The sequence below is a fragment of the Lissotriton vulgaris genome, chromosome 8, assembly GCF_964263255.1.
Source record: "Lissotriton vulgaris chromosome 8, aLisVul1.2, whole genome shotgun sequence".
NCBI lineage: Eukaryota > Metazoa > Chordata > Amphibia > Caudata > Salamandridae > Lissotriton > Lissotriton vulgaris.
In genome coordinates, this window is record NC_141696.1 from 980748628 (window position 1) to 980775177 (window position 26550).

At 40.6% G+C, this 26550-nt stretch overlaps 1 protein-coding gene across 6 annotated transcripts in view; it reads right to left on the bottom strand.

Moving 5' to 3' along the window:
• SCEL (sciellin) overlaps window positions 1–26550 on the bottom strand; it is a 444440-nt gene that overhangs the window by 349803 nt on the left and 68087 nt on the right. For 4 of the 6 annotated variants that reach the window (XM_086934828.1, XM_086934829.1, XM_086934826.1 and 1 more), the window contains exons 4-5: window positions 11166–11228; window positions 8650–8715 (exon numbers count right to left, since the gene is read on the bottom strand). The exons of the other annotated variants lie outside the window; for them this stretch is intronic. In XM_086934828.1, coding sequence (XP_086790954.1) covers window positions 8650–8715; window positions 11166–11228 — 129 coding nt within the window. The remainder of the gene's footprint in view (window positions 1–8649; window positions 8716–11165; window positions 11229–26550) is intronic. 6 annotated transcript variants of the gene reach the window in all.

A 26550-nucleotide genomic window follows, 5' to 3' on the forward strand; every position in this document is an offset into this window, starting at 1 on the left:
TTGAGTTGGGCAACAATATACATCTGTTATTTCAGCGCCAAGATGCCCTGTTGCTGGGGTGAACATGCGATTTACAAATACACCTGTTATGTTATGTATCACGCTTCAAGGTAAGAGATGGGGAGAGGGTCCCTTCTAACTATGCTTCATTCCATCGCAGTTTGTGCCAAACCACACAGCAGCCCTTGAATTATCCTACATTGCCATAGACAAGTAAGGAAAACACCTATCAACGGTCTTCAATATTGAGCTACGTTTTGAGATGAAACAATTGCATTTGTATCCAATTCAGTTAATTTGTGTGTAGTGCTAAATAAATTACATATTTAGCAGCAACAGGCACATTGTGTGGCCAAATTACTGCTCTGCTGCGAAATAATCGTCAGACAACAAAAGGGTATTTTACAAAACATGTTTATGAATAAATCAATAAATATATGAGACTTATTTTTAAACACAGACGAGGGATACATCAAGTAAGAGGGGATATTTTGGCTCGGGGGAGGGGCATATTAAAGTCAAAGTGGTGATCTTTAGTGCTAAATGCTGTCTAGTGCCACTTTATTGCCAAAGCGAGAGCCAGTAACTGTAAAGCATGATTCGAGAAGACAGTCATGAAAGCTTCAGGCGACCTCTGTATAATCATTTGTGTATGGTTTTCAGTGTACGGTTCCATATTTCATGGGCAAAAGATTAAACTGTCAGGAAACTGTTTACTCGTTAAAGGGGAAGGGTGACCTTTACCTTCTACTTTGATGAGAAAATAAAGAAATCAACAATAATAATTTTACAAAGTGTTAAGCTCTTCGGTCCACTCCAATAAAAAGATCCTTCATTTACAATGCTCTTTACAGTCAAAAAAATAAGTGTACAGAAGGAAAAAAAGAAATGCTCCTCAATTAAATATTAGCAGTAAATTGGGTGGTAATTACGGTATGCAGCAGGATTTACCTCCCTATTTAGAGCTCAGAGTTTGAAATGAGAAGAACGTACTGTCACTCGTTACAGTGCAATTCAGTACATTAATTTCTGAGCAGTTTCCTCCAAGATTTTTCTGATGGGAATAGTCGGTTTTTTGCTTGTTGTGATGTAATGTTTCTACTTCATTGGAGTGGTTAGACCTTCTCACATCCGGTTCTTTTTTACTATGACTGGGAGTCCGCCAAGTAAATATAGGGGAAATGGCTGGGCAGGCAACACCACTACTGTCTGCTAATTCTGCTGTATTTAGTCCCCTGCACTGCAATTTGCAAAAATAACCAGCAGACCTGTTATTTCCGTAGCAAATTACCCCAGGCACTCTCCGAGAAACGATAGTTGCCAAAGACATATGGTAATTTCCGGAATCCGTCTCTGGTATTATCATTACACTTCCCGGTAGTTACCGGAGATGTTTGTGCTTTGCGAAAAGCATCTTTCAGTCATGTAATTAGTTTACCACACTTGACCGCTAACCTGGGCAGGAGCAGAAATGGAAAAGGCACATTTTGCTGACATGATAAGGGAAGTTCTTCACTGCAGATGATGAGGATATGGGGAGGCAGGAGCATGTGAGAAAGGGCGAGTAGGGAAAAAGGGTCATTTCTTAACTCTATTAATAATTAAATAACTGAAACATGTACACACCAAACGCTGCCCAGGGAGCCTCGGCAACCTAGAGTATCCTCGTGTGCGTCGAGTGGCATAATTCTCTGAATTATTAGCAGCAGGCGCTGTCATCTTAACACAATGCCAGTCATTAATGTTAGACTTCAAACAAGAATTTACCGACAAGACAAGGGCAAAACAGTGTAAGCGCAGCCCTCAGGGGAGCACGTTACCATGTCAACACGCAAATCATTACGCTCACGTGACGACGCAAGATGGCAGTAAAACAATGTCAGTTCAGCAGGTCCGGCGAGGGAACATTACAATGTGAAGTGGCTCCTCGGGCTCGATTTACAGCGTGAACACATCCCATCAATTTTAATCACTGCCATCCACTCGGATTACTAGTTTCAGAAACCACTTAGCTTCCTTTGGTGGTAAATGAGATTGCTCTCTGAGTGGCTAGGCATCTGTGTCGCCGGTTTTAGGGACCTGGCGTGTACATATCTGGGAGGTAGGTTATAAGAACAGCAAACACAGAAAAGGGTTACATTACAGTATACAATTGAATTCTGTTTCACAAGGCATTTAGTGCGTGTCATCCTATTGCATGTCATTGGCTCAAATATTCACACTGGTTACATGTTACTGGTTATACATTTAAGTTTATAACAGCCAGATGTATCATTGCACTGGTCGCAATAAATGGTCGTAATATTCTACCAGTATATTTATGACCAGTGTGGAATTTTGTGAACCAGCCTATGTACTGAAACATTGGTTCACAAAATTCTAAACTGGATGGAGTCTCAATCCATCCTTCTTAATTAAAATTTATTAGGTAGGTTGCAAATTGTAATTCAATCTGATTGGCCACAATCAGATTGTATGGTGGCCAGCAATGGTCAGTGGACCAGAATGTCTGTGATTGCTTTTAAACGAAGTATGTTTTTCAAAGGAGTCGACTTTCCTGTTCTTTGTCAAAAAAGTTTCTCAGAGAATTTGCAGGGAGCCCTTGGTCGCTGCCTATGCCTCCAAAAGAGAAAAGGTCAGAAGGGGACTCTTTCCCTTTGCAAATATGTTACCACCACAACCTATGAATCAATAATTGTTAATGGATTGCAAAAGGAATTCTGGTTTAAACCATTTATACATATGGTACCGATCCACAATTTGGAAGAGACCCCCTACATCCCACCACTTCCAAACTGCCAATTGGTATACATTCACAATCCCATATTTGGGGTCAATAAAAGTTTACACCTTGCTATAATAGTATTGGTACATTGGGAAACCCTATGTTACGGACGCAAAACCACCTATTTTGCTAACCAGAGCGTTTTGCCTACAAAATAGGTTAGGCCATCTGGGCCACTGTTCTTTTTTAAGAATGTAGCAATATGTTAATATCATAATCGAACACCAAGACCCCTCATCAGTCCCACAAAATTAAGCCCTACTTGAAATTCTTTTCTGCCATCTTCCCATCTTTTTTCATCCCCTCACTCCTAAGCACATCTACAGAGGCCAGTCAAGATGAAAACCAGGGCCGAACTGGAAGCCAAAATCAGCCTTGTCAAACATTTTCAAAGAGGCCACATACTACAGGAAGAGTGAATAGAGTAGGTCCATGGGGACCTATTTGTGTCATGGCAGTCAATCTTGTTGTTGAAAGCATAGCCCGCAGTATCCTGACTAAATGCCAGAGTGGCAGAATAGTCAGGCTGACCCTGAAGAAAACCAGCAATAATATCATGATTTAACCATTTGCATCACATGCCACCAAAGTGGGTACGGCCTGTTTATGGTGTTGGCAATGCTCCTCCCAATAGGCAAAGTTTCCTTGTACTTGGTTGGATTGGTATATGATGTCTGCCTTTACAGACTGTTGACTATCAAATTGATACTAGGTGGTCCTGTTCAGCGTTCTACCTCCTCGCTCTGTAATTAGAAGCAATTATTTCGGCTGAGAGTTGTAGCATGAATATTCTAGTGCACACGCTTGAATCATGTGGTCCTTCTGGGAACTGTTCTCCCTAACACACATTTGACATCTCCCCCTGCCCAGGCCCGGACTGGCCATTGCGAGCTCCGGGCAATCCCCTGGTGCGCCGCAAGGGTGGGGGCCGGTTTGGAGCCTTGGGGGCCGTTTTTGTTACAGGGCCGTTTTTGCAGCATGGCTGCAAAATCGGCCCTGTTATAAAATCGGCCAAAAACCGGCCCTGGCAAAGAGCTTGTTCGCACCCCCAATTGGCCGGTCGACCACTTTGCCAGGGCCGGTTTTGGTTCTCAGTCCGGCCCTGCCCCTGTCTGATTTCAATCTCCAAACCTAGACCAGCGATGATCTGCTTGTAAGTCAGAAATGTATTGACAGCCACTCATTCTCAGGACTCACAGTCAACATCCCATTTAGGGTGACTCGATGGCCCTCCAGCGAGTGAGATGAAAAACACAATTTTAGTCCAACTGGTGCATAAACATGTACACGTCTACACTCCTGCTGTGTCATAACTCAGCTATCACCTGCAAGACATTTGTGATTCATTCATCCATCCATTCGTCCAGGCTAAATCGAAGTTTAAGCTGGAATTTGAATAAGGAATTCGGATTCTTGAGACATTTTTCCTGGATTTACTCGTACTGCATTTGAACATTTTTTGTAATACTTTCCCATTTAATAAAGTACATAAAGGCACCGGAGAGGTGCATAATTCTCAGTAAATTAAATAGTTGTCTAAGTGCACTAGAGGTGGCTGCTATTCCATTTAATACATTTCTTTTCAATGTCAGTCCTATCACAGCTGGCATATTGGGGCCTATTATCAAAGGCATGTTGGAGAACATAAAGTAGTACTCTTGTACTATTCTTATAGTATGCCTATGTCAGTTGATGCCCAAAACATCTAAAATGGAAAGAAAATGGGAATGTTTGGGAATATTCATATACAGTTAGTACAAACGGAAAGGACAGCGCCCCCTTTGCATGTTTACTAATAGGAAATTCATAAACATGTTTTCTCCATATCTTGCAAACCGTATCTAAGAGAGTAATTTAGAAATGATTAGAAACACCGAAGTTGGTTTGCTGTAATGATTAAAAAATAGGGGGCGGGGACACAGGTCCGATGTTGATGATGGGTTTTAAATCACATCCCGTCATGATACGCTGTAGCTCGGCGTTTCTTCACACGTTGGAGTGAACGGGGAAGACAGTGTTTACAAGGCGGGAGAACTTTTAAGGTATTTTACAGAGCAAGCAGGATCACGATGACCAGGCCGTAATGCTTTTGGAGTAACTGGAATACCCACACTTATTTAGGAAAGCTAGTTTTTTCGTTTTCATAGGTAGAACAGTGAAAACAGAAGGCTTGAGTCCAACGCATTGAAAGCAGGAAGTGAGTAGTTAATGTTGCCATGTTGATGCTAGATATCTGAGGCTATTTTACACGGACAGACAGATTCATGTTAGCTCCGTTTTTGGCTTGCAGGATAAGTCGTTCATTTTACGGAATTTGGATATAAGCAACAGTACCCGATTGGAGGGTACGTTTATTCACTTTTTCATTTATGTATACTTTTGTTTTGGATTCATGTGACACATACGTTGATTGCACTAGTCTGGACTTGATGGCATGTATAGGGTATACCACAGTAGGAACCGTCACACCATTGCTTGGGCAGCTGGTATGTTTGGATATAGCAAGAGAATGTATTTTATTTTTATAGGCATAATGTGTACTTGTGTTTATAAGATATGTGTTTAAAATGATATGTGATAATATAAGGATACATGGTTACTATTCTCAAATAATTATTTTTTCACACAGTAATTCCCCTGACGAAGATGCTGAGGCATCGAAATGCATTGGGAATCGACGCAAGTACAGATGAAATTGCTGTCTTGTTTTTACATTAGCTAGATATTTTGTCAGGAACATTTGAACCGTATTTTCAATGAGAATCAATTGTTAATATGTTTGCAAAATAAGCTGAGAAGACCTGAAAAATCATGCACTGTTATAAATCACAGTAAACAAACAATGAATTCTAAGCATGTTGAACTTGTTGTCCTTTTATCATAATGATATTTGGTAAAGTGGAATTCATGAAGATTTAATTGTATATGTTCACATTGAGACATATGATTTGAAAGAGTGTTAAAAAAACTTTTTGCACCTGAGCAAGTTTGAACAGTGCATTCCTGCACGAGACATAGTGGTGTCTGAATGTTCAGTTATTCTAGAGACCTGACAGGGGCTAGTCAGGTAGCAGGTCTGCACCAATTTGTTGAATAGAAATTGAATTTAGGTTTCACAAACTGTGGTGTGCAGGTTACATACATACCCTTAGTACTAATAGGAAGTGGACATTTTGGATGCAATTAACAAAGGCAAGCAAGAGGTTATATAAAAGCATAGTGCAGCAGTCAAAGTGGACTTGGGTTATTCCCTTAAAGCACATCCTTTCAAGTATAAGAATTAACGTTGGAAATATATATTGGAGCATTTTAACCACTTATTTTTTGCATTGTTCTCTTTTGTAAAAAAACAAAGAAAAGATTCAAAGAAGTCGATGTACACAAGATCGTTAATACCATCATACACCAGTATTAAAACACTGAAATGTATGTTAGTGACCTAGATAAGACCATCATAAATGAGACAGGAAACAACATAAGCAGTTTGCACCCCAGAAACATTTAGTGCTTGTGTATTTGTGGTCTCGATCCAGAGTTCCAGATCCTAAGTGCTTCTTCTCAGAAGTCATGCTCCCAACATTAGCCACCATGAATAGCTACACCCTACGGCAATACTGCAGTGGCCATCAAGCTCATGCAGATACGTTATTGCCTCCAACGGGAGGAAAAAGACTGGCAGAAGCTATTTTTTTCCTTGACCAACATATTTCATTGGACCATACACGCCATTATATTTGAAGTTTGTAAACCCTTCTTTATCAAATTCAGCAGGATATCGAAAACCAAAAACTCTTAGCAGGTCCCTTTTCTTTTCGTATTTCATACTTTAGACCATGTACCATTACACATATATCCAGATGATTCACAGAGACATGGTTTGACATGTGTAAATGAATCAAATTATAAGTAATTCCCATACATGAGCCTAGATGGCAACATGGTGGCTATTCACATAAAATTTGGCGGAGTGCAAAGTTACCATGCTGTGATGTTTGAATATACTTGTATGTTATTCACACACTATGTTGGCTTAGCCCCTTGCGTACATCACATGTTAGGAATGTTGAGGAATTTTGGATTATTTTTACCTGCAGTATTTGTCCAGGAAAATGATTCTTTTATTTCATTCATGGCACCACTATTTCTACATACTCTCTGAAAACTTGACTGAGTGTTGTACTTTCACACACTTTTTACATAACTTGTAATACATGAATTTGAATGCTAATTAGGGGCTCATGAAAGTGCAGAAACAACAAGACTCAGTGAGTATGAATATTCCAAACTTTCCAAAAATACTACTTTTTGGAATGATAACCCAATTTCTATTGCATGTTTGTAGCTAATACCATGATACTCACCACGGCTTGCATGCCTTTCTATCATAGTTGAAATTTTCATGGGGGTAATATAAGTAAGCCTTGTATAAGATGTACATCTTTTTTATCATAATTATGCATATTGTATATACAAGTTGACATTACATGTTGTGAAATTACCTGGAGAATGCTATACATTATCAGAGACCTTGAGTGATGATACAAGATCATCTACATCACCCAGATCTTTACATAACACGTTTCACAATTACATTAAATTTCATTTATTTAGGCTCAAGAAGCTTGAGTGATTTGTCTATCAAGTGCTGCACCCGAGATTTAAGCCCAGGACCCCACAATCCAAAGTTGGCGGCTTAGCCTCTTGACCACATTTTACACGTGAACAACACAGCTTATCCCACTGTAAGTCTGCTTTACACTGGGAAAAAGCTATCTCAGACAGCTTCGTTGTCTCCTTTTCAGTCAAATTGTCAATTGAACTATTTTGTTATATGTAATCATAACAGAAAGCTTTAATACAATCTTTTGAGGCAAACTTTGAACCAACTCTGAAAATGTTCTCTCTTGCCTCTAATATGGTTTTAGAAAACTATCTAGCTGAAAAGTGGTATGGCTATGCAAGATACAGTCCTATGAAAACTTCTGAGATTAACATTATCCTGTAGTGGGCTATAGAGTGATGTATGATGAGGACTCATAAACATGAGAGGTCTGGATGATATACTTTTCTGCCTGTTGATTTTGATTAAGCCTCTGAAATCGCTTCCATCTTAATAAATCAGTAAATGTTCAATACTTTTACAAATTTAGACAGTACAAGATATGGTAAATATGCTTTGTATGACGTCATTTACGATTGCTGGGGTGCTGCTGACCTAATTGTGTCAGTGTTTTCAAATATTTCCATCTCTTAACTCGCCTACAGAGGTGATTGGTGATCAAAATAAGTTCTTCTTACTATTTCATGTCCCCTCTCAGCTGTAGTCAGTAATAAAGAAAAGAAGGAAATATTTTGTTAAATATTTTTGCATATTTCAGTGGGTGTTATGAATTACTAAGTGAATTTTAACACTATAGATTAATGACTGAGTGAATAGAGAGTGACTGTCAAAAAACAGTGTGCAACAAAGCAGGTTTTTACTGCTCTGCTAAACTTCAGATGGTCAGATTGTTCATTTAGTGTGTTGCATTTATTTGTTTTATTCGTGGTAGAATGGCAGTGAGCTAAGAAATGTGTAATAAGAACAACTCCATTGTCCACCTAACAAGAATGATTTAATGCAATGCGGTCAATTTGTCGGGCTAGTAAGTCTTGCTTTTTTTTGACTCATTAATCTTTCTGAAAGTGGAGACAGTGATGTGGCAGATTCAATGTGCCAGCTCCATTTTCATGAAATGTATAAGGTATGTCAAGTATAAGCAAGAGTAAGTTTATGATATACATGATATGACTTACCAGTACCTACATTGGTGATACACATGTGCAAATGCTAACTGCTGTGTTAAAAAAAAAATAGATTTTACCTGTTTAAGGCATCATCAGATTTGAACCGATTGTGTATAACCTTGTTCGTATCCACTCCATCATAGCTATAGACCCGATGCCAGGAAAAAATAAGTTTGATGTTATTTTGTAGCACTGAGAAACGGACAACTTTAAAAAACGAATGTAAAAGTATTTCACTTTTTTTGTTGAAAAGTTCAAATGTTTTCATTAATGCATCCGTTATTCTATAAAACTAAAATGTGACTGTTTCAATGGCATTATGTCACTACAGTCCAATACATGCTTCTCTGATGAAGACATTTCCAGACTCGCCTATGTTCTTAAAAGGGATACTGAAATAAGACCTTCAAATATGTACTAATGGGGCATCAACCGAGATGATCAAAGAGGAATTCATTAATGCTGTCTGAAAACGTTATGTTTGTTCACCGAACCTCCCCAGACTCATCCTTTGCTCGTTACCCCATGTATATGTTTTGTTTTGCTAGTAACTGTATATAAGTATGTCCTAATGCTGTCAGTGAAATATTGCTTTAACCTTGTAAGCTAATCTACATAACTATGTCCCCTATAGAAAGCATTTTGACACCCTAGAGTTATGCCTGCCCTGTACAAAACCACAGTTAAATAAATAAATATATTTACTCCAGCCTTTCAGACCTCATCCATAATGGAATAGTTAATCTTCATTCACATGTTAACGGCACAGAATTCTATTCAAATATAATGGGAGCATTCCTTTGAACATATCTAAAAATTCCTTGAGCACATAGAAGTATAAGTTAAACAAAATATTGTAAAACTCCCTAACACCAGAATATAAGTAATGCTGCTAGGCTCAAATAATGTAAAACGTGAATTTTTTCCTACAGCTGCCCTTCTCCAAGTGCAATTCATCAATCGAACTGGCCTAAAAACAAAATGTGGCTTAATGTTCAATAAAAATCCTCCCGGAAACAGATTTGTAATTAAATCACTGAACTTCTAGCGGTAAGTAATTAGAAAAATCGTCACGGACATTCCAAAAATGATAAAAAAAATGATCCGTATCAAGACAATCAGTAACAGTTGTGCATTTGACCGTAGTTTGCTAAATGCACTCAGGCCCCTATTCACAAAGGTAAACTTAAGTCTGAGTTTTCTCCTTTTTGGTATTCACAAAGGTAAGTTACTTCTAATAACTTTACTACTAGTAAAGTTAACAGTAGTAAAGTTCCCACTAGTAAAATTACTAGTAGTAAGTTGCTAGTAGTAACTTAACTTTGTGAATACCAAAAAGTAGTAAACTTAGACAAGCAGTAAACTTAGACTTCAGTTAAGTTTACTACTTTTTGGTATTCACAAAGATAAGTTACTGCTAGTACCTCTACTACTATTAATTTTACTAGTAGTAACTTTACTACTAGTAACTTTACTACTAGCCGATTTACTAGTAGTAAACAGCTGCGGTCGGTAGGGGAGTACCTGTCGGGGCGGTGACGTAGGGGCTGGGAGGGGCAGGGTGGGAGATAGTAATGTATGGATAATGGACGTTTGCAGGTAAGTAAACATATAAATACATCAAACGAATTTTGTTGCGTGCACTGCATCCCCAAATGCAATGGGGTGCACGCAACGAAATTAATTTGATGTATTTATATGTTTACTTACCTTCCAACATCTATTATCCATACATTACTACCTCCCACCCTGCCCCCCCCCCCTCCCTACGTCACCGCCCTGACAAGTACTCCCCTACCGACCGCGGCTGGTAGTAAAGTTACTTGCAGTAACTTACCTTAGTGTATGCCAAAAAGTAGTAACTTACACTTAAGTCTAAGTTTATATTTGTGAATCGGACCCTCATATTCTATTACTCAAAGCTGCAAACTGAGATAGACTGCTTTGTATGGACCACAAAGATGTAGGAATTCATCAACCTGCACTGAGAGTAGTCACCTACCATTGAGCTGATGCAGAAAGCAACATTGTAGTCAATTGTATTTTATATAGATACGTCTATTGAACATACTCTTCAAACCTTGAGGAAGAATCAGGCTGTACAATGAACCACAGTGCCTGCCACACTGTCCTCCTGGAGTTCTTGACTGCATGTCTAACCTCCAAATCTGGATACCCTAACACAATCACAATGGCCCTCTACAAATTAACTACAGTGTGGAAAGTTACTTCAAACTGTGCTGTTCTAACTTTCAATAATGCAACTCTAATTTCTAGCACCAGTCGGCAGACACTTAAAGAGAAGTGGCTCTACAGCTTGCATTCTTCAAAACTCTAACTATGGAATTGTATCTAGATTATTGTGGTATAACTGCAACATACATACTAGGCCAACATAATTTAGCTGGTGTTATAATGGAGGGCTGTTTCTAAATTCAACATAAAAATAAATTAAATAAATCTTCCTACAGCTGCCAATCCCTCATAAAATTCGGAAAAATGTGTTTGGATTGCCCATGCTCTTGTGGTCTATTGCAAGGGCAAGAAGTTTGAATTGTACATTGAAGAATAGAAAATTAAAAAAATAACAGACCTGTCCAAGGCGTCTTCAGACTTGTACCTGCTCAGGATGGCTTTCCCATAATTTTCATCCTTGCTGCAATTTTAAATTAAACAGTTAATATATATATCAACATTATAAACACAAGCATGTCTAATCTCACTTATTTGGCAACCATTTTATATTTGACAAACTGAAAAGCATACCACTTTTCGGTGTTTCTCTATATACTGAATGCTGTGTAGGGCTACGGTTGCCTTAACCCAGATATATTCTTTAAAGGCTTTGGCCCAGAATCAAAGTGGGGACAGCCCTTGAGATGGCAGCCCCCCTTAAGCAGCATTTTAGAAAAAATCGTCTTCTCTGAAGCAACTGCTGAAACTGAGATTCCAGTTGCAGAGAAACCTCCACTGAAGGGTGACATTTTAAATTTATGAAGACAAAGGGCCTACTAAAAAAGGAGACGTTTTGAAAATATAGAAACAAATGATACTGTAAACATTTAACATAAAACAAGAGGGGAAATCTTCACTAATCACCTTTTTAAAAAGGACATTAACCGAAATTACAAATGCATAATAGGTCTGTAAACACATATTGTGAAAAAGAAAGGTTATGTCCACAAAGAGTTATGTTAACAACATAGAAATAGTACGTTCTCCAGGCAACGTACTTACACTTACCACGTGAGAAAACGCGAACATGCTGGCGTACAAAAGCATTAGTGTACATGTAAAGTGCATAATTCATAGCAGCAAATGCTTACGGATAAACAGATGTGAGTAAACATGGGACAAAAAACACCAGCAGCCCATTTATATGCAAATGATGCTCTCTATATTCATTGATAATGAGACACATCTTCAACAATGTTAATAAAAAAACAATAACAAAGTAATAACACGTGTACACATTGAGAATAACCACTCAAAGGCTAAACTTATAAATTAAGCAAAAACTTTATTAGTAAGCATATAGCATATTTAACACAAAAAGGACAAACGTCAGAGACACATTAATGGAAATGACATTGAACAACAAAAAGAACACCCGCAGGTCTAACAGTAACATAAATGCAACACAAATGTGCAGAGGCGATAGTCAGGTTATTGACGACTGAATCAGATGCTTACTGTTCAATCTACACAAGCCTGTTTCCCATTGGCTCCCAAGATTATATCCAATACTACATCATATAACAGCAAGTGTAAATGTATGCAATAGAGCAGAGTGTCTTTCACCTGCAACCATAGATGTCAGCTGTCACCCATGCAAATGTTGAATAACAGAGCTGAAGACAAGCTCATGGGCAGCTGTGTTCATCTGATGCTGCTCACGCCATCCCCACATGCGCATGTGCTACTCACCACTTTCAAAGAAGATGGTCCAGATCAGCCCGGACCACCCAGTATCTCCCGACGAAAGTATTGGAATCCGACATCCAGATGGTCTTCATGGGCAAGCAGCACCAATGGTGAGGGTGGACTTGGTTCCACCCTTGATTTGACCAGGTGGCTCCACCCAAAGCATGCCACCTCGTCAAATGTTTCCGGCTAACTAAACAAAATACAGATCTCATTTTTATAGATGAATGATGATGTCCTTATTAATCACATCTACTTTACATGCACATCTGGTAGCCATGTAAATACTCACAATATGCACACTCCGATCCGCAATTTGTCCTCCTCATCGGCATATATTAAGCAGGCCGTCTTCATAGGGTGTTGGTGACGAGTATACATCCAGTCAATGAGGGAGCCCGGTTCAGGTTCTGGTATCCTTCTGGTGATTGTTTTGAAACCTTATGTTACATGTGGACTTGGAATGTGTAGGCCCAGTGTGATAACTCACCTCCACTGACACAATTCCAAACGTTTGGCACATTGTGACTTACAAACACAACTTCAAGGTCCGCTACTGTACTGTGTGTGGATCATCTGCACACCTAGAGATCATTTGTGTGGCAGTGCAAGAATGTAGTCTTTCATCCGCTCACTCATGCTGCTTGGGCGCCTTCAAAAGATGCTGGTACTTTATGTATTTACATCCTTGATAGCAGAATTATGAAGCAATAGCCAGGATCCACTTGTCATTTTTAACATCTGTAGGTTTACACTAGTAGAATTTCGTTACTACATAATGCTGCACTGCTACTAAAGGTGACATCCAACGAATCCTACATGTTGTTTGAGTTGAAATGGGCTACATACCACTTGTAGGCTAACTTAGGCAGTGTAAGTAATGCTACCATGTGATGTGTAAGCTTTCATAATATTAAGCTGCACTGAATCTAATGCAAAAAAGAAAAATTGATAGACAGAATGCTGGACATTGCCAAACATTCACCCCAGTACAGACATCTGGGCCTAAATTCATCGTTTTTTTGCTCCCCATGCCATTCCAGTTTAAACCCAGGCATATACAAATCATTCTTGACTCTGCTCCCCTTGGGAACCGTCCAGCCCGAACTGCCATGCCAGGTCCTCCCTGGACCGGAAACAAGCATCCCGGACCGGTTTCAGGGTTTCACCCCTCATCAGCCAGGATAGTTTTACTCCAGTGGCATGGAGAGCACAGGACCCACGTCTGGACATACCCGTCCCACTCGGGGTGGCAAATGCAAAAGAACAATTGATGGAGAGAACGCTGAACAATGTCAAACATTCACCCCATTGTTGTTTTGCTCCCCATGCTATTCTTTAAACCCAGCCATATGCAAATCAGTCTTGATCCTCCTCCCCATGGGAACAGTTCAGTGTGAACTGCCAGGCCAGGTCTTTCCTCGACCGAAAACAATAACTGTAGCTTGTGGCCCGCCACCACTGTTCGCATCATGCAATCTCTATAGCTGCTCAATATGACCTGATATGTGTATTAATCATGTAGCAAGTGGATCACTTTTTTTTATAAAGATGTTCCATTATTTTCAGAGGCAATGTGATGCTTATCTTAAGACAAAACGACTGTCCAGAAAAGTTATTTTCTGTGACAAGCCATGGGAAACGGAATAAACTATACATTTTCACAACAATCTGCATGCAGAAAGTGCTGCAGAGATTTGTATACCGACAATAAATATTTGGTGGAGGGAGATTAGTTTTTATGGTACTGCGCCATTTTGTTGCTATTTATGAAGTGCTGTATTCATACACAAAGAGAAGAGTAACTTTACTAGTCATCAGTATACGACTGTGATCTACATTAACGTAAACTTTTTGGGGGATTCACGAGGGGCTCGCTTCATGAAACGTTTTGTGTCTTTTACGTCCGCAAACCATTGAATTTGTGCTAAAAAATACTAAACTGAGAATCACTGAATCAGAATGTGCAGATTTCTCTGGCTGCAAAATTCACTTGTGACTGCGCATGATGTGTACGTATGGCAGATTCTATGTAGTCTTCAGTTTGTGGAAAGAGCAGTAAGCTGATGTAGGTTTATGAATGAAAAATGAAAGGAACACCCACAAGGCCAGACTTTTGTAGGGACTCCGAAGGTTTTAGTGAGGCCACTCCCTCTTTCGAAGCAGAGGGAAAAGAATTTCTAAAAAAAGAAGGGTATTTCTAGAGTGATAAGTGACTCCATATTTAATGGGCGGGTACTAAAAGAGCATTATTCACTTCTAAAGACATTTCCCACGTAGGGAATAAGAACATGATAAATGTTTTTGCTGTGGGCCCCCTCCTTCACTGTGTTGAATCCCTACCCCCCTAGTGATACTGTAGTTTATGCCAGTGCCATGTGAAGAGATCTGTTGTCGATGTAAACAAAACCCTCCCATTTTCTTGGTGATGTATGGGTAGAGGAGGACATGGGAGTCTCACGCTCCAGGCATTTGCCTGAGGCTCTGACAACTTGAATCCTCTGGATTTCTGCAAACAAAGAGTGTTATGTATTCGAATGTGCATATACAAGTATATGTGATAATGCTTCCACTTTGCCCGCAGCTGTGTAGCAATAGCCCCCGCAGTGCAGGAGGGGGCCCAAGCTCCAGGGGTCCCCCTCCCGCACTGTGCACTGGCGGCAGGTTGCCTGGCCTGAAAGCTCCTGACTGGGTCCCAAGAGTGTGGAGGGGGGTGAGGGGGGTGGGGATCCACCTACGTTGCGGGGGAGGGGGGGCTCAAGTTTTGTTACGCCACTGTTTGCCAGAGTAGAAACACAGACAAAGGTTTCATCTTTACTAAAAGCCAGTATGGCAAAGATGTCCTGCATAGAAGTAGAACGTTAGGTACACCAAGCAGGCATAACTAATAATTTTCCACATCATCTTGTACACAGCAGCACTAACACAGGTTTACAAACACAAACAACAGAAATGGAAAAAGAAATTTGAGACATATAACCTTAATTTGGTAAACAATTTAGAATCACCAAAAAAACAGTATGGAGCAAATAAGTCTCACTTTCTGCTACCAAAATGTTGTAAAGGTAAGAATGTATAGGTAAGTATAAATTTTGTATTTGTAACTTCAAATCTGCATATACAAATCTTCAAGATATGTAGATATAGAGTTTAGAATGGCAAACCTATACTCACTTATTCTACTGTTCTTCATGATATTTTTGTAAAAGATATTTAGGCTACAATATGTTGGCAGCACAATATTTTTGTGCACGGTAACCTGACAGAAATCCGCCAAATAACATTGTTAAACTTTGTGGACCATCATTACGGCTGCCTTTGCCAAGTATTTTCCTAATACTACTAAAATCAGTTACTCATAATATTACTCTTCTTTGTGAAGCAATCTCAAAATAACATGACGTACACTGAAATGTAGAAAACATATATATTTCTTTACGCATACAGTGGGACATGTACTACTTTATATGTATCGTTAAGTAGCAAATGCAAATTAACTTTTTTCATTTTTTCTAGAGACCACTTTCCAAGTAGCCTTTGAGTAGGCCAAAAAAATTGGCGATCAGTATATGAATGACGGAAAAGTTTCAGGAGTACTATAATCTGACTTTCTCTTGTGTCCTTTAAACAGCAACAAAAGAGATGGATCATTACCATTTTCAGAAATATGATAATAATGGTGTAGTTCCACAAACTTCTTAATTAGGAATGCTAATTACACACAAAGGGGCATATGTATCAAAAATATGTTTTGTGAGTCCTTAATAGCGAATTTTAGCGAATCGCAATCAAGGACTCGCAAATTGAAATGTATGTAGGGGTCGCAATATTAATTGTGATTCCTACGTATTCCTTAATTGTGAATCACAAATTGCGATTAGCAATTAAGGAATACCTTCCCATTCATTCCTATGGGCCTGGAGGCCCATAGGATTGAATGGAAAGACATTCGCAATTTGCGAGTATCCATTAGGTACTCGCAAATTGTGAATGCAATTTCAAGGGTGTCAAAAGGACACACTGTTGCACCCCTGCAATATGCATGTGTGCACATGTGACGCACATACATGCCCTATGGGTATGTATGAGTGTCACCTGGCATTTTGAAAAATGCAAAAACATGATTTTTTTCTAGGAAATCACAAATTACCACCAATTTGCGATTCCTTATATGCATTTGCAAAATAGGAAATCGCAAATTTTGCGATTCTCTATTTTGCGATGGCCTTTTGGAATGATACATCCCAAAAGGCTTTTTCCCGATCACAAGCGGGCCGATTCTGGGAATCGGCCCGCTTGCGAACAGGAAAAAGGCTTGATAGATATGACCCAAAGTATTCAGTATAGACATCATAAAAGTTCTCTATTTAGTTCAACCTTAGATATTCTATTGTAAGAAGTAGTTTTGAAAGTGTTGATGCTCTTAACTATTAAGTGATTTGTGGGTTTGCTCATCCGAACCACAAAGTATAATCAGGCAGAGGCATATGTTTGCTAACATTCATCATTAGGGCATAAACATGAGATATGTGTTCTCAAATGGTTTTTATTGTTTGAGGGGGTGGAAGCCCCACTCAGACAACACCACAAATATTGACAGGGGGGGAAACAAAGTCACTAAATTAACCCATGCTTCACCCTCTTATAGCTTAGCACAACGCAGTCAGGCTTAACTAAGAGGCAATGTTAAATAATTTATGCAGCACACCCCTAGCAATAAAGTAAGAACACAATACAAGGAAAATCCCATACCAATTTGGAAAAATAATATAAATGTTAATAAACAATATGATACCAGAATGACAAATGTCCATTGAGTAGCACTGGAGATATTGATTTTCAAAGTTGTCAGTGAAAATAGAGCCAAGAAGAATATACTTATTTAATCAGCAAGAGTTTTCTGAAGCTCACATAGTTGGCTACAGATCTAATGTGGGGGGGAAGGAGTACCATGTGGAGGCGGGGGGGGGGGGATAATCACAAGAATCTAGCCCCACCCAGACTCTTCCTCTTACATCTTGGTACCGTTAAAAGGTCGAGGTGGGCTGTTCTGAGATTACGATTTGGAATGCAGCTCTGAATTCTGGAGAACGTAAAGTCCGGGCTTTTTTCATCAAGTAACATAAAATGCATTTTTGATAGCGCACAATCACCCAAGGGTAACGTGGCACTGAACAACAGATATTTATTGTTACCCAATGTAATGGTACTCATTTTATCTACTTCAGAGGGATGAAAGGCTGAGTAGACCAACCAGGATTTGAACCTATGGATATAAAGTCGAACATAAGCCCCTAGAGGCGACGCAATAGGCCACTAGGCCACCAAACCCGGCAATGGTTTAAAAATGGTGCAGCCTGCTTTGTAGATTCTCAAGGCTAATGGTAACCAATGTAGGTTTTCCATCAGTGGTTTAGGATGGTGGTATCTAGGTTGTCGAACAATCAGCCTAGCTGCTTGACTTTGTGCTATTTGTAGTCTGCGGTTGAAACCTATTGGAAGTCCCAGATAGAGAGCATTTGCATAGACTACCTGGGATATAAGTGAGGCAATAGTGAATTGTATGACTGCTTCAAAAGTAAAGTATTTCCAACTTTTCCTGATTCTCTAAAGTTGGAGAAAACGTCAGGCTACTCCACTAAAGACGGAGGAGTGTCACCCCACTGCTCTCAGAGCAGTAGAAAGTAAAGACAAAATGATAATAACTTTATTATCATTTTATTTTTCACTACCGGGCTGGGTTAGTGCAGGGCTTGTGGCATATGGGGAGGAGTATTTTGCACACTCCAAATGTGGATGATTGCTTGGCCGGCTGACTTTTGCCGGCTGTCTTTGGCCAGCCAAACAGTCATGCACACTTTGCATATTCCCCACTAGGCTGTAATGCACTGTCTGGTGAGGTACATGCACAAGCTCCCTGACCCCGTCTGAGCACAGAACTACAACGCACAGACCAATCACAACGCTTCATTGCAACATTGTGATTGGCTATGGGGAGGGAGCCTGGGTGCTTCATATTTCCGCAATGAAAGCTGAGGAGAGACAGCAGGGTCATAAGGTACCAGAGCTGAGCAGAGATGGAGGCCGGCAAAAGGCAAGAGTTCTTTCTGTTTTTTTGTCATGCCATCCCGCTCCCTGCCAGCCGCCACTGGAATACATGAGGAAATCACTGCTCCTATCTATGATTTCATGGAAAGATCCTCATCAATGAGGGTCCCAAGCTTTTATACAGGTTTATTGGGCAAGGTATCCCATCCCGGGAGGCCTGAAGGAGGGATTCTATTGGTTGAGCTTATTTTTTATGACGCCAATTTCTGTTTTGTCAAAGATTAACTTCAACTGATGGTTGTTCATCCAATCATGAATATATACCATAGTGTTTTAGAAAAACCCCATGTATTCCAAGGTGTTATCAGTGGAGAAAAGCAACTGCATATCATCAGCTTAGTTATACATGTTCACCTTCTGCTGCTGAAGAGAATGTACTAGTGGGAGGATGTATATATTAAATAGATAGGGGGATAGGTATGATCCCTGTGGTGCTCCACAATTTAATTGGACCTTCGATGAGCAGAAAGAGGAGAGATGGAACGATTGAGAGCTGCCTTTAAGAAAATATTTCACCCAGTCCAGGGCGGTACGCTGCAGGACCCGCAGCCTCAACATGGTCATTCAGAATCGCGTGGCCAACCGTGCCAAAGGCCGATGGTCTAAGAGGACCAGTGCCTGAGTAATGCCTCTATAGGCTTCTTCTCTCATATCATCTACTACAGAAAGAATACCTGTTTTTGTTGAGTGGGCAGGAATTTATAATCCTGTAGGAAGGAGCAGAGGTGCTGCGCAACATGGGCCTCTAATAGCTTTGCCGGATAAGGAAGTAAAGAGACTGGTTGATAGTTTTTCAAGATTGCGGGGTCCTCTACAGGCTTTTTTGGAGTGGGATTACCACAGCCTCCTTAAAAAAGTATGGGAAATTGCCCTGATTTAAGGATAGATTGAAGAGGGAAGTAGCTGTGTCAGGGAAGAGGGAGAAATTGATTTTAGGATCCTAGTGGGGCAAGGATGTTTTTGGGATCCTGATTTAACTTTGTTCATCAGATCCATGAAATGAACTATACTGATAATGGGGAAGGCCAAGAGTGTGATGGGTTTCCTGTCTTCAGATGGGGTCGCCTTGGCTAATGAGCTGAAAGGGATGCGATCTTTTATTGCCTTTATTTTATGAATGAAAAAAGAGTTCAGAGTATCACATACATTTTGGGTGGGACAACAGGTAAGGTTACTCTTTCTGGATTGGATAGTTCTCTAATAATTTCAAAGATAGCCTTTTGGATTTTATTTGAAAACAACGTCTATTTAGCCTTCAAGGTAAATGTTTTGTAGGCTTTTACATGTTGTGAAAATCTCCTTGTGTTTGGGCAGGTAAGTGTTCCGCCATTTCCATTCAGCCTTGCGGAGTTCAAGCTTGGCTATCTTTAGTTCGTCTGAATACCATTTAAATGCTTCATGTAGTTGAATTTGTTTGGTTTTTTGAAGAGGGGCACAAGTGTTGCTGGTTGTTGTTAGCCAGTCCAAGATTTCTACCTCGAATTCATCCAGGCTCTCAGTAGGAGTGGGTAGGGAAAGTGCCAGTGCATCACGGAGGGTGTTGGGATTTGTATGATTCGAATTTCTGGGGAAAGTACCCAGACATGTGGGGGATTTCAGTGTAGTAAGGTCATTTAAAATGTACTTAGATGGTGGTCCCACCATATACAAGGGGATACAATAAGATTGCATATGGTTAAATTAGTGGACCAAACCTGGTGTAATGGGTGGCCTTTAATGTGAGTCGGTTCAAATACCTGTCGGTCAAAGTTAAGACTGTTAAATGTATCTGTCAGATCTGTGGAAGTTTGACAACCAGTTTTCTCACTCGCCTAGTAATTCAGACCTCCAAGGAATAGGATTTTTGCATAGTCAATGGCCAATGTGATTATAGAATCAGCTAAAAGTTAGGAAAATTACTGCATGTGACCCCGGGGTCTATACATAAGGACACATATCCGGGGGAGGTAGGTAAGTCTAGTTTATTCAAAATGTTATCAACCATTGGGATCAGTCTCGGAGTGAGCTTGGTAAAGCTAAGATGTTTTTTATTTGCTGCAGCAACCCCTCCACCTTTTTTTTCCTCAACGGTTAGAGTAAATCTTAGTTTTCAGAGAGGGCTGCTAGAATATTTGTCATGGATTTGTCCATTAGCCAGGTGTCAGTCATAAGTAGTATAGCTGGGAATTCTGGGTTGAGTAAATGGAATATTTCAAGTTGGTGCTTGACCAGTGAGAGCATGTTGAGGTAGGTGATTACATAACATAACATAACATGTGTATTTGTAAAGAGCACGTTCACCCGGAGGCATCTTGGCGCTGAATAACAGATGTTTATTGTTACCCAACTCAATGGTACTTAATTTATTGACCTCAGATGGATGAAAGGCTGAGTGGACCCTCCAGGATTTAAACATGTGACCATGAGGTCACCACTGGAGTGGATGCATTAGTCCACTGAGCCACCAGACCAGGAAATGATGTCCAACTCTGCCAAATCCTGGATCCGTATGATAATATGCACATTTCCAGTCTAATACTGTACCTTTTTAACGAGGAAGGATTATGTCCAGTCACCCAGATAGTGATGTTTTATTGTTTATACACATTAGTCATTGTAGTGCTTTGTGTGATAAGAGCAGAGATAATATTATTAGCAGTGGCGGTGTTGATGGCCGAGATCCGTTTTGGTAATATGGTCATAGGCAAGTTCTTAATTAAGATGCATAATTAACTAAGTTTTAACAAGAGAGATGGATCTGGTTGGTTACTTCCTGAAGAAATATGTTTAAGGTCACTGTATCTCACACAGGAGGTCAGCTAACTGACTCTTTCAGTCACTCTGGGTAGCCTGGGACCAAGGCAAGCAAGTTCAATCTTCCTTCTTCAGATAGCAAGGCAGTCCTTCTGCAGCAGAATGGTCCTTCTTCTGAATCTTCCACAGTTCCATGAGTGTTCTATTGAGTACTTCTGAAGGTCTTTTTTTATACTTGGTGCCAGCCTCTGTCATGAATGTCATTTAGCGTTTGCCAGGGGTCACAGCTACGACCCCTGGCATCCCCCTTGCCACACCTGGCACTGACTTTGCGAACCCTGGCCTCAGAGGTGGTAAAGCCAGTGCCAGGCACACAAGTGCAAAAAGAACAATTGATGGACAGAATGCTGCACAATGTCAAACATTCACCCAAGCACAGAGATCTAAGTGTCTTTTGCTTTCTTGCCCTAAGTGCACTGAGTATGCCCAGACATGAGTACCGGCTCACTGTGCCACTGGATTCAAGTTAGCCTGGTTGATGAAGAGTGAAACCCCGAAATCGGTCCTAGAAGGCCTGTTTCCGGTCCACGGAGGACCTGGCTTGACAGTTCGGGCTGGACTGTTCCCATGAGGAATTGGGCAAGACCGATTTCCATATGGCTGGGTCTAAATTGGGGTGTCATGGTGAGCAAAAGAACAATGGATTTAATCCAGATCTCTTGACTGGGGGTGAAACTTTTGATTTGTTCTGCATTCTGTCCATCACTTGTGTATATTTTGCTTTCTTACCCTGAGTGCGCCGGGTATGCCCAGACATGGATCCCGGGCTCACAATGCAGCTGGATTCAAGATAGCCTGAATGATGAGGGGTGAAACCCCAAAACCAGTCCTAGGACGATTGTTTCTGGTCCAGGGAGGACCTGGCTTGGCAGTTCAGCTTGACTGTTCCCATGAGAAAATTGGGCAAGACTGATTTGCATATGGCTGGGTCTATACTGGAGTGGCAAGGTGAGCAAAAAACGATGGATTTAACCCAGGTCTCTTGACTGGGGGTGAATGTTTTGAGTTGTTCTGCAATCCGTCCATCACTTGTATGTCTTAGGCTCACATGGACAGCTCCACTTTCTTTGTTTTTTGTCCATCCTTCATTTCACTAATAGTGAGTAGTATTTTATTATTCACAATTAATGTAATAAAGATTGAATTACAATTTGCTGGAATATGACCCTCCCTAGTAGCTGAGGTAAGTAAAAAAATATTTTAAATGCATGTTATGTGCGTTCTTGCGGATGAGAGTGTGTTTATGTGAGAATGAGTGTGTGTATGAGTAAATGTGTGCGTATGTGAAAACATGTGTGTATGAGTGAAAATAAAATAAGGTTTAAATGGCATGTGGTGTCACCTCCGCTACCCCTGGCATTTTGGTGAATTGACATTCATGGCCTTTGTGTGGGAGGAGTCCCTAACCTACCCACATTACCGGTTCTGGTCAGTTCTCCACCTTCCCCTTGCCCTGACTCCACACTTTGTAGGGTGGCAAAGGCAACCACAAGCCTGGTTTCAGGTTCCTTTGGATGTGCAGTCGGAAAGGGACGTTTGAAATGTAACAAGGGCAGGGTACAACCCCAACCCAGCCATCCTACCAGGAAGACCCTTTTCCAGCTACATCCAGGTCCTATTGTACACTGTCTGTGCCCAATACACATTCTTTATGGGGGAACCATTAACAGCCAGAGGCAACTGGAAACTCCTAGAAAGACCTCAGAAACTTTGGGCAGGAAAATGCCAACTTTCTAAAAGTGACAATTTCAATATTAAAATAGAAAATCCTACTTTACAATTAAACAGGATTTTAAATGACAATTCATTTAAGTGTAAACACAATTTTGCTACCTGCTCCTAAATTTAATGTTAGCACTTAATAATTGAACTAAGGTAACTCAGTATTAGCCTATGGGAGAGGTAGTGCTATAACAGAGAAAAATTGCTTTTGCAGTTTTTCACTGTCAGGACATGTAAAACATAAACATATATGTCCTATTTTATAAATCGCCTGATGTCAGTGCTTAATGTGAGCTGGTGGTTTCCGATGCTCGGCACTGGCACTTATTTGTCAATACTAGCACTTATGACAGTCTGCTACACGTTGGTGCTCTCTGTCTAATTTACAGATGAGCACAACAGTTGTTTATTAATTAAACATACATTAAAAATGACTAATATCTGCAGTCAAAGCCATTCTTATAGCTTTGGGGGCAAGCAATGTTCTGAATTGTCACACTTGTAGGAGTGTGAAGGTCAGTAGTTGTGTTTGTATGACATTGGCAGTGCTGGCAGGTCACTGGGTGCTGCACACTGCATTGGCGTCCTGATGAGGGCTTGGGGCTTATTTTCTTTACAAATTAAGCACACCCTGCCTGTAGGCCTAACCTTAGGGGTGACTTATAAGTATTAAAAAGATAGGTTTAGGCTTAGCCAGGTCACAATGGCAGTTTAAATCTGCACTTTAGTGGGTGGCACAATGAGTGCTACAGCCCACTAGTAGCATTTAATTTACACCGCTGTGCGTATATGCAGTGCTATACACTAGGGACTTACACATGCATTAAATGTACCACTCAGGTGTAGGCCAATGGTACTGTAATATTTTATGAGGTTAGTAGGGAAAAAGCCAACAAAAACGAGCTTAGCAAGGGAATGCAGAAGAAGGAAAAACTCTGGGGTGACCCTGAAGTAAGGGCCTGGTCCAAAAGCAATACTTCTGCATCATGTACAGTCTGAGAAACCAGCGGTAACCTTGAAGCAAAAATCAGCCTGGAGAAATTTCATAATTTGGGGACGTTGCAAGTAATTATTGGTTTTTCTTTTCCCTTGGGATCATAATAATGGAGCATCAGTCATGTTTGACTTGAGCACAACTGTGTTAAGGAGCGAGTAGTTAGAAAGAAGACAGGGTTGACCTCTGGTTTTGTTTATTGTTTAAGCCTCCTTAAAGGTCTGAGGTGTACCTGAGGTGTAGGAGTGCACAACATATGTGCCTCAAGTGATTGCAGAAACTGCGCCCAAGGCATCACGTTTATTGTTTACTCTTTACCCGTTTGTTGTGTAGTCCCATTTTGTGGATGTTCATCTGCTGATGAAAACACACAATAAATTGCTTTTTGTACATACCTAACAATTTTCAAAATGTTTCTACAACCTTGTTGAAATTGATCTTTGCCGTACGGCAGGTGTGTTATTAGCACTTGCCCTGCTACATATTTTAAGGAATTTATTTGCCCTATCTGGTTGGCTAAGCCTAAATCCTGGGGCATTATCACACCCATGAATTGATTTACCCCAAAAAGGTAAAGGATCATTCAAGTTCACAAATGCCCAACAATGATGGTAGTCTTTTCTCCGTGTGAAGTATGCCAATATAAAGGTACATATAATCATCTAAAAGATTTCCAACAGACTCCTGAAAGTATAATGGAATGATTACAATGAGCATTACCTAAGCCAGTAGGTTTGACATGTCTGTGCCGAATGCACGCAAACACAGATACAAACCAAGAAATCTCGATCAGTTGCACAAAACAAAATGCGCAGCTATGCTCCTGCTGACAGGGGGCAGGTACCTCACATACCTCTCTTCTACAACCAAAAGAGTGATTAAAGCACTTACTATACCAGCAATTAACACAATTTGAATATATATCAATCTAGGTTGCTGCGAACCAGAGGAGGAAATGCCACATATGCTCTTTCCAATCAGGTGTTATATCAGAAAAGAGTTCTGTATATCAGGAAACCTGGAATCAACACTACTGGCCTGTGCACCACAGTTCTACCTCAATATTTAGGTAAATGCTTTAAATTAAGCGTAGAAGACGGACTAGAGTATACTATGCCCCAGAGCCAATGTAAGATAATCATTTTGTGAAATGGAAACATGTTTCGCGCATAAGATATTCAAGCCATGAATAAAAACGTGCCATAACTTCATATAATTCATATGCAGAAATTACTGTATGCAGAGAGACTTCCACTTTGTAGATGAAGGAAGGAGAGCTCTGATATATTTTTAATGAATATGAACCCCCCGTGATAGTGGATCATTCCCGAACACACAGGCAGCCGCGGCCCGTGCAGGTAAGAGCGGTGGGGCGATAGGGCTTGGTTGGGGGGGATTTGACAGACGACCTTGAGTGGAAAATAAATAAATAAATAACTTTCCCATCGCTGTCGTCTGTCGAAATCCCCCCCACTCAGCCCCATCGCCATACCGCTCTTATGTGCACGGGCCGCATCTGCACACAGGGGCAGAACTATAAGGTAATATAGCCACTAGAATGTCAGTTTTAGTGACGTTCTGGTGGCGATATCTCATTCTCCTTATTTACATGGCGGCATTAAGCCACTGAACGTCCACCTTGTAAATAAGGCCACTTTTCACGCTTCACTTAGCATGAAAGGAGTGTGCAATGGGTGTTGCAGTGGGCGTTCTGCTACAACACCCATCGCTTTTTGACGCTGCCCCACATTTACAAGGATGGGGCAGCACCAAGAGCTTAGATCTGGTAAAACCTGGTCTTAGGATGGCGATACGAAGAGAAATTATTAATTTCTCCTCGTATTTCGCTCTTTATATGTGTGCTGCATTCTGCAGAGTGCATAGAAACAGCAAATCACCTTTACAGATTGTTTATGTGCAGGAAGGTATCCCTTACAGCACATAAACAATCACCCCTGTGGCGCACGCACCCTTGCAACATGGCGCAAGGGTGCCTGTGCTGGCGCTAGGCAGTTTTTTTAGCAACAGCCCTAGGGGAAACACAGGGCTACCCAGTATTTTTGTAAATATGGTGCATCCCTGCGTTTGCAAAATGTTGGAGCTCAGCGTTACAAATTTTGGAGTAATACAGCGCCCTGACATCTTATTGTAAATATTCCCCACAGTGTGATAGATGCCAGGTCATGTGTCCAAAGTGCAGTGCTCACGCTTTCATGGGCTGCCTCTGGTAGGAGCCCAAAGACCTGAGCTCCGAAAGCTCCTTCAAAATGCAGCTACTGGTTTCTGAATGTCACAGCGCTCTTCAGTTCTTTTCAGACAACACCAGATCTGTTTTAGAACCAAACATGGCATGCTTGTGCAGATGTGCAGTCTGTTTTTAGGGCTCGCCTGCTGATGCGTGTATGTGTATAGCTGGCGAAGCTCTATTGTGGCTTAT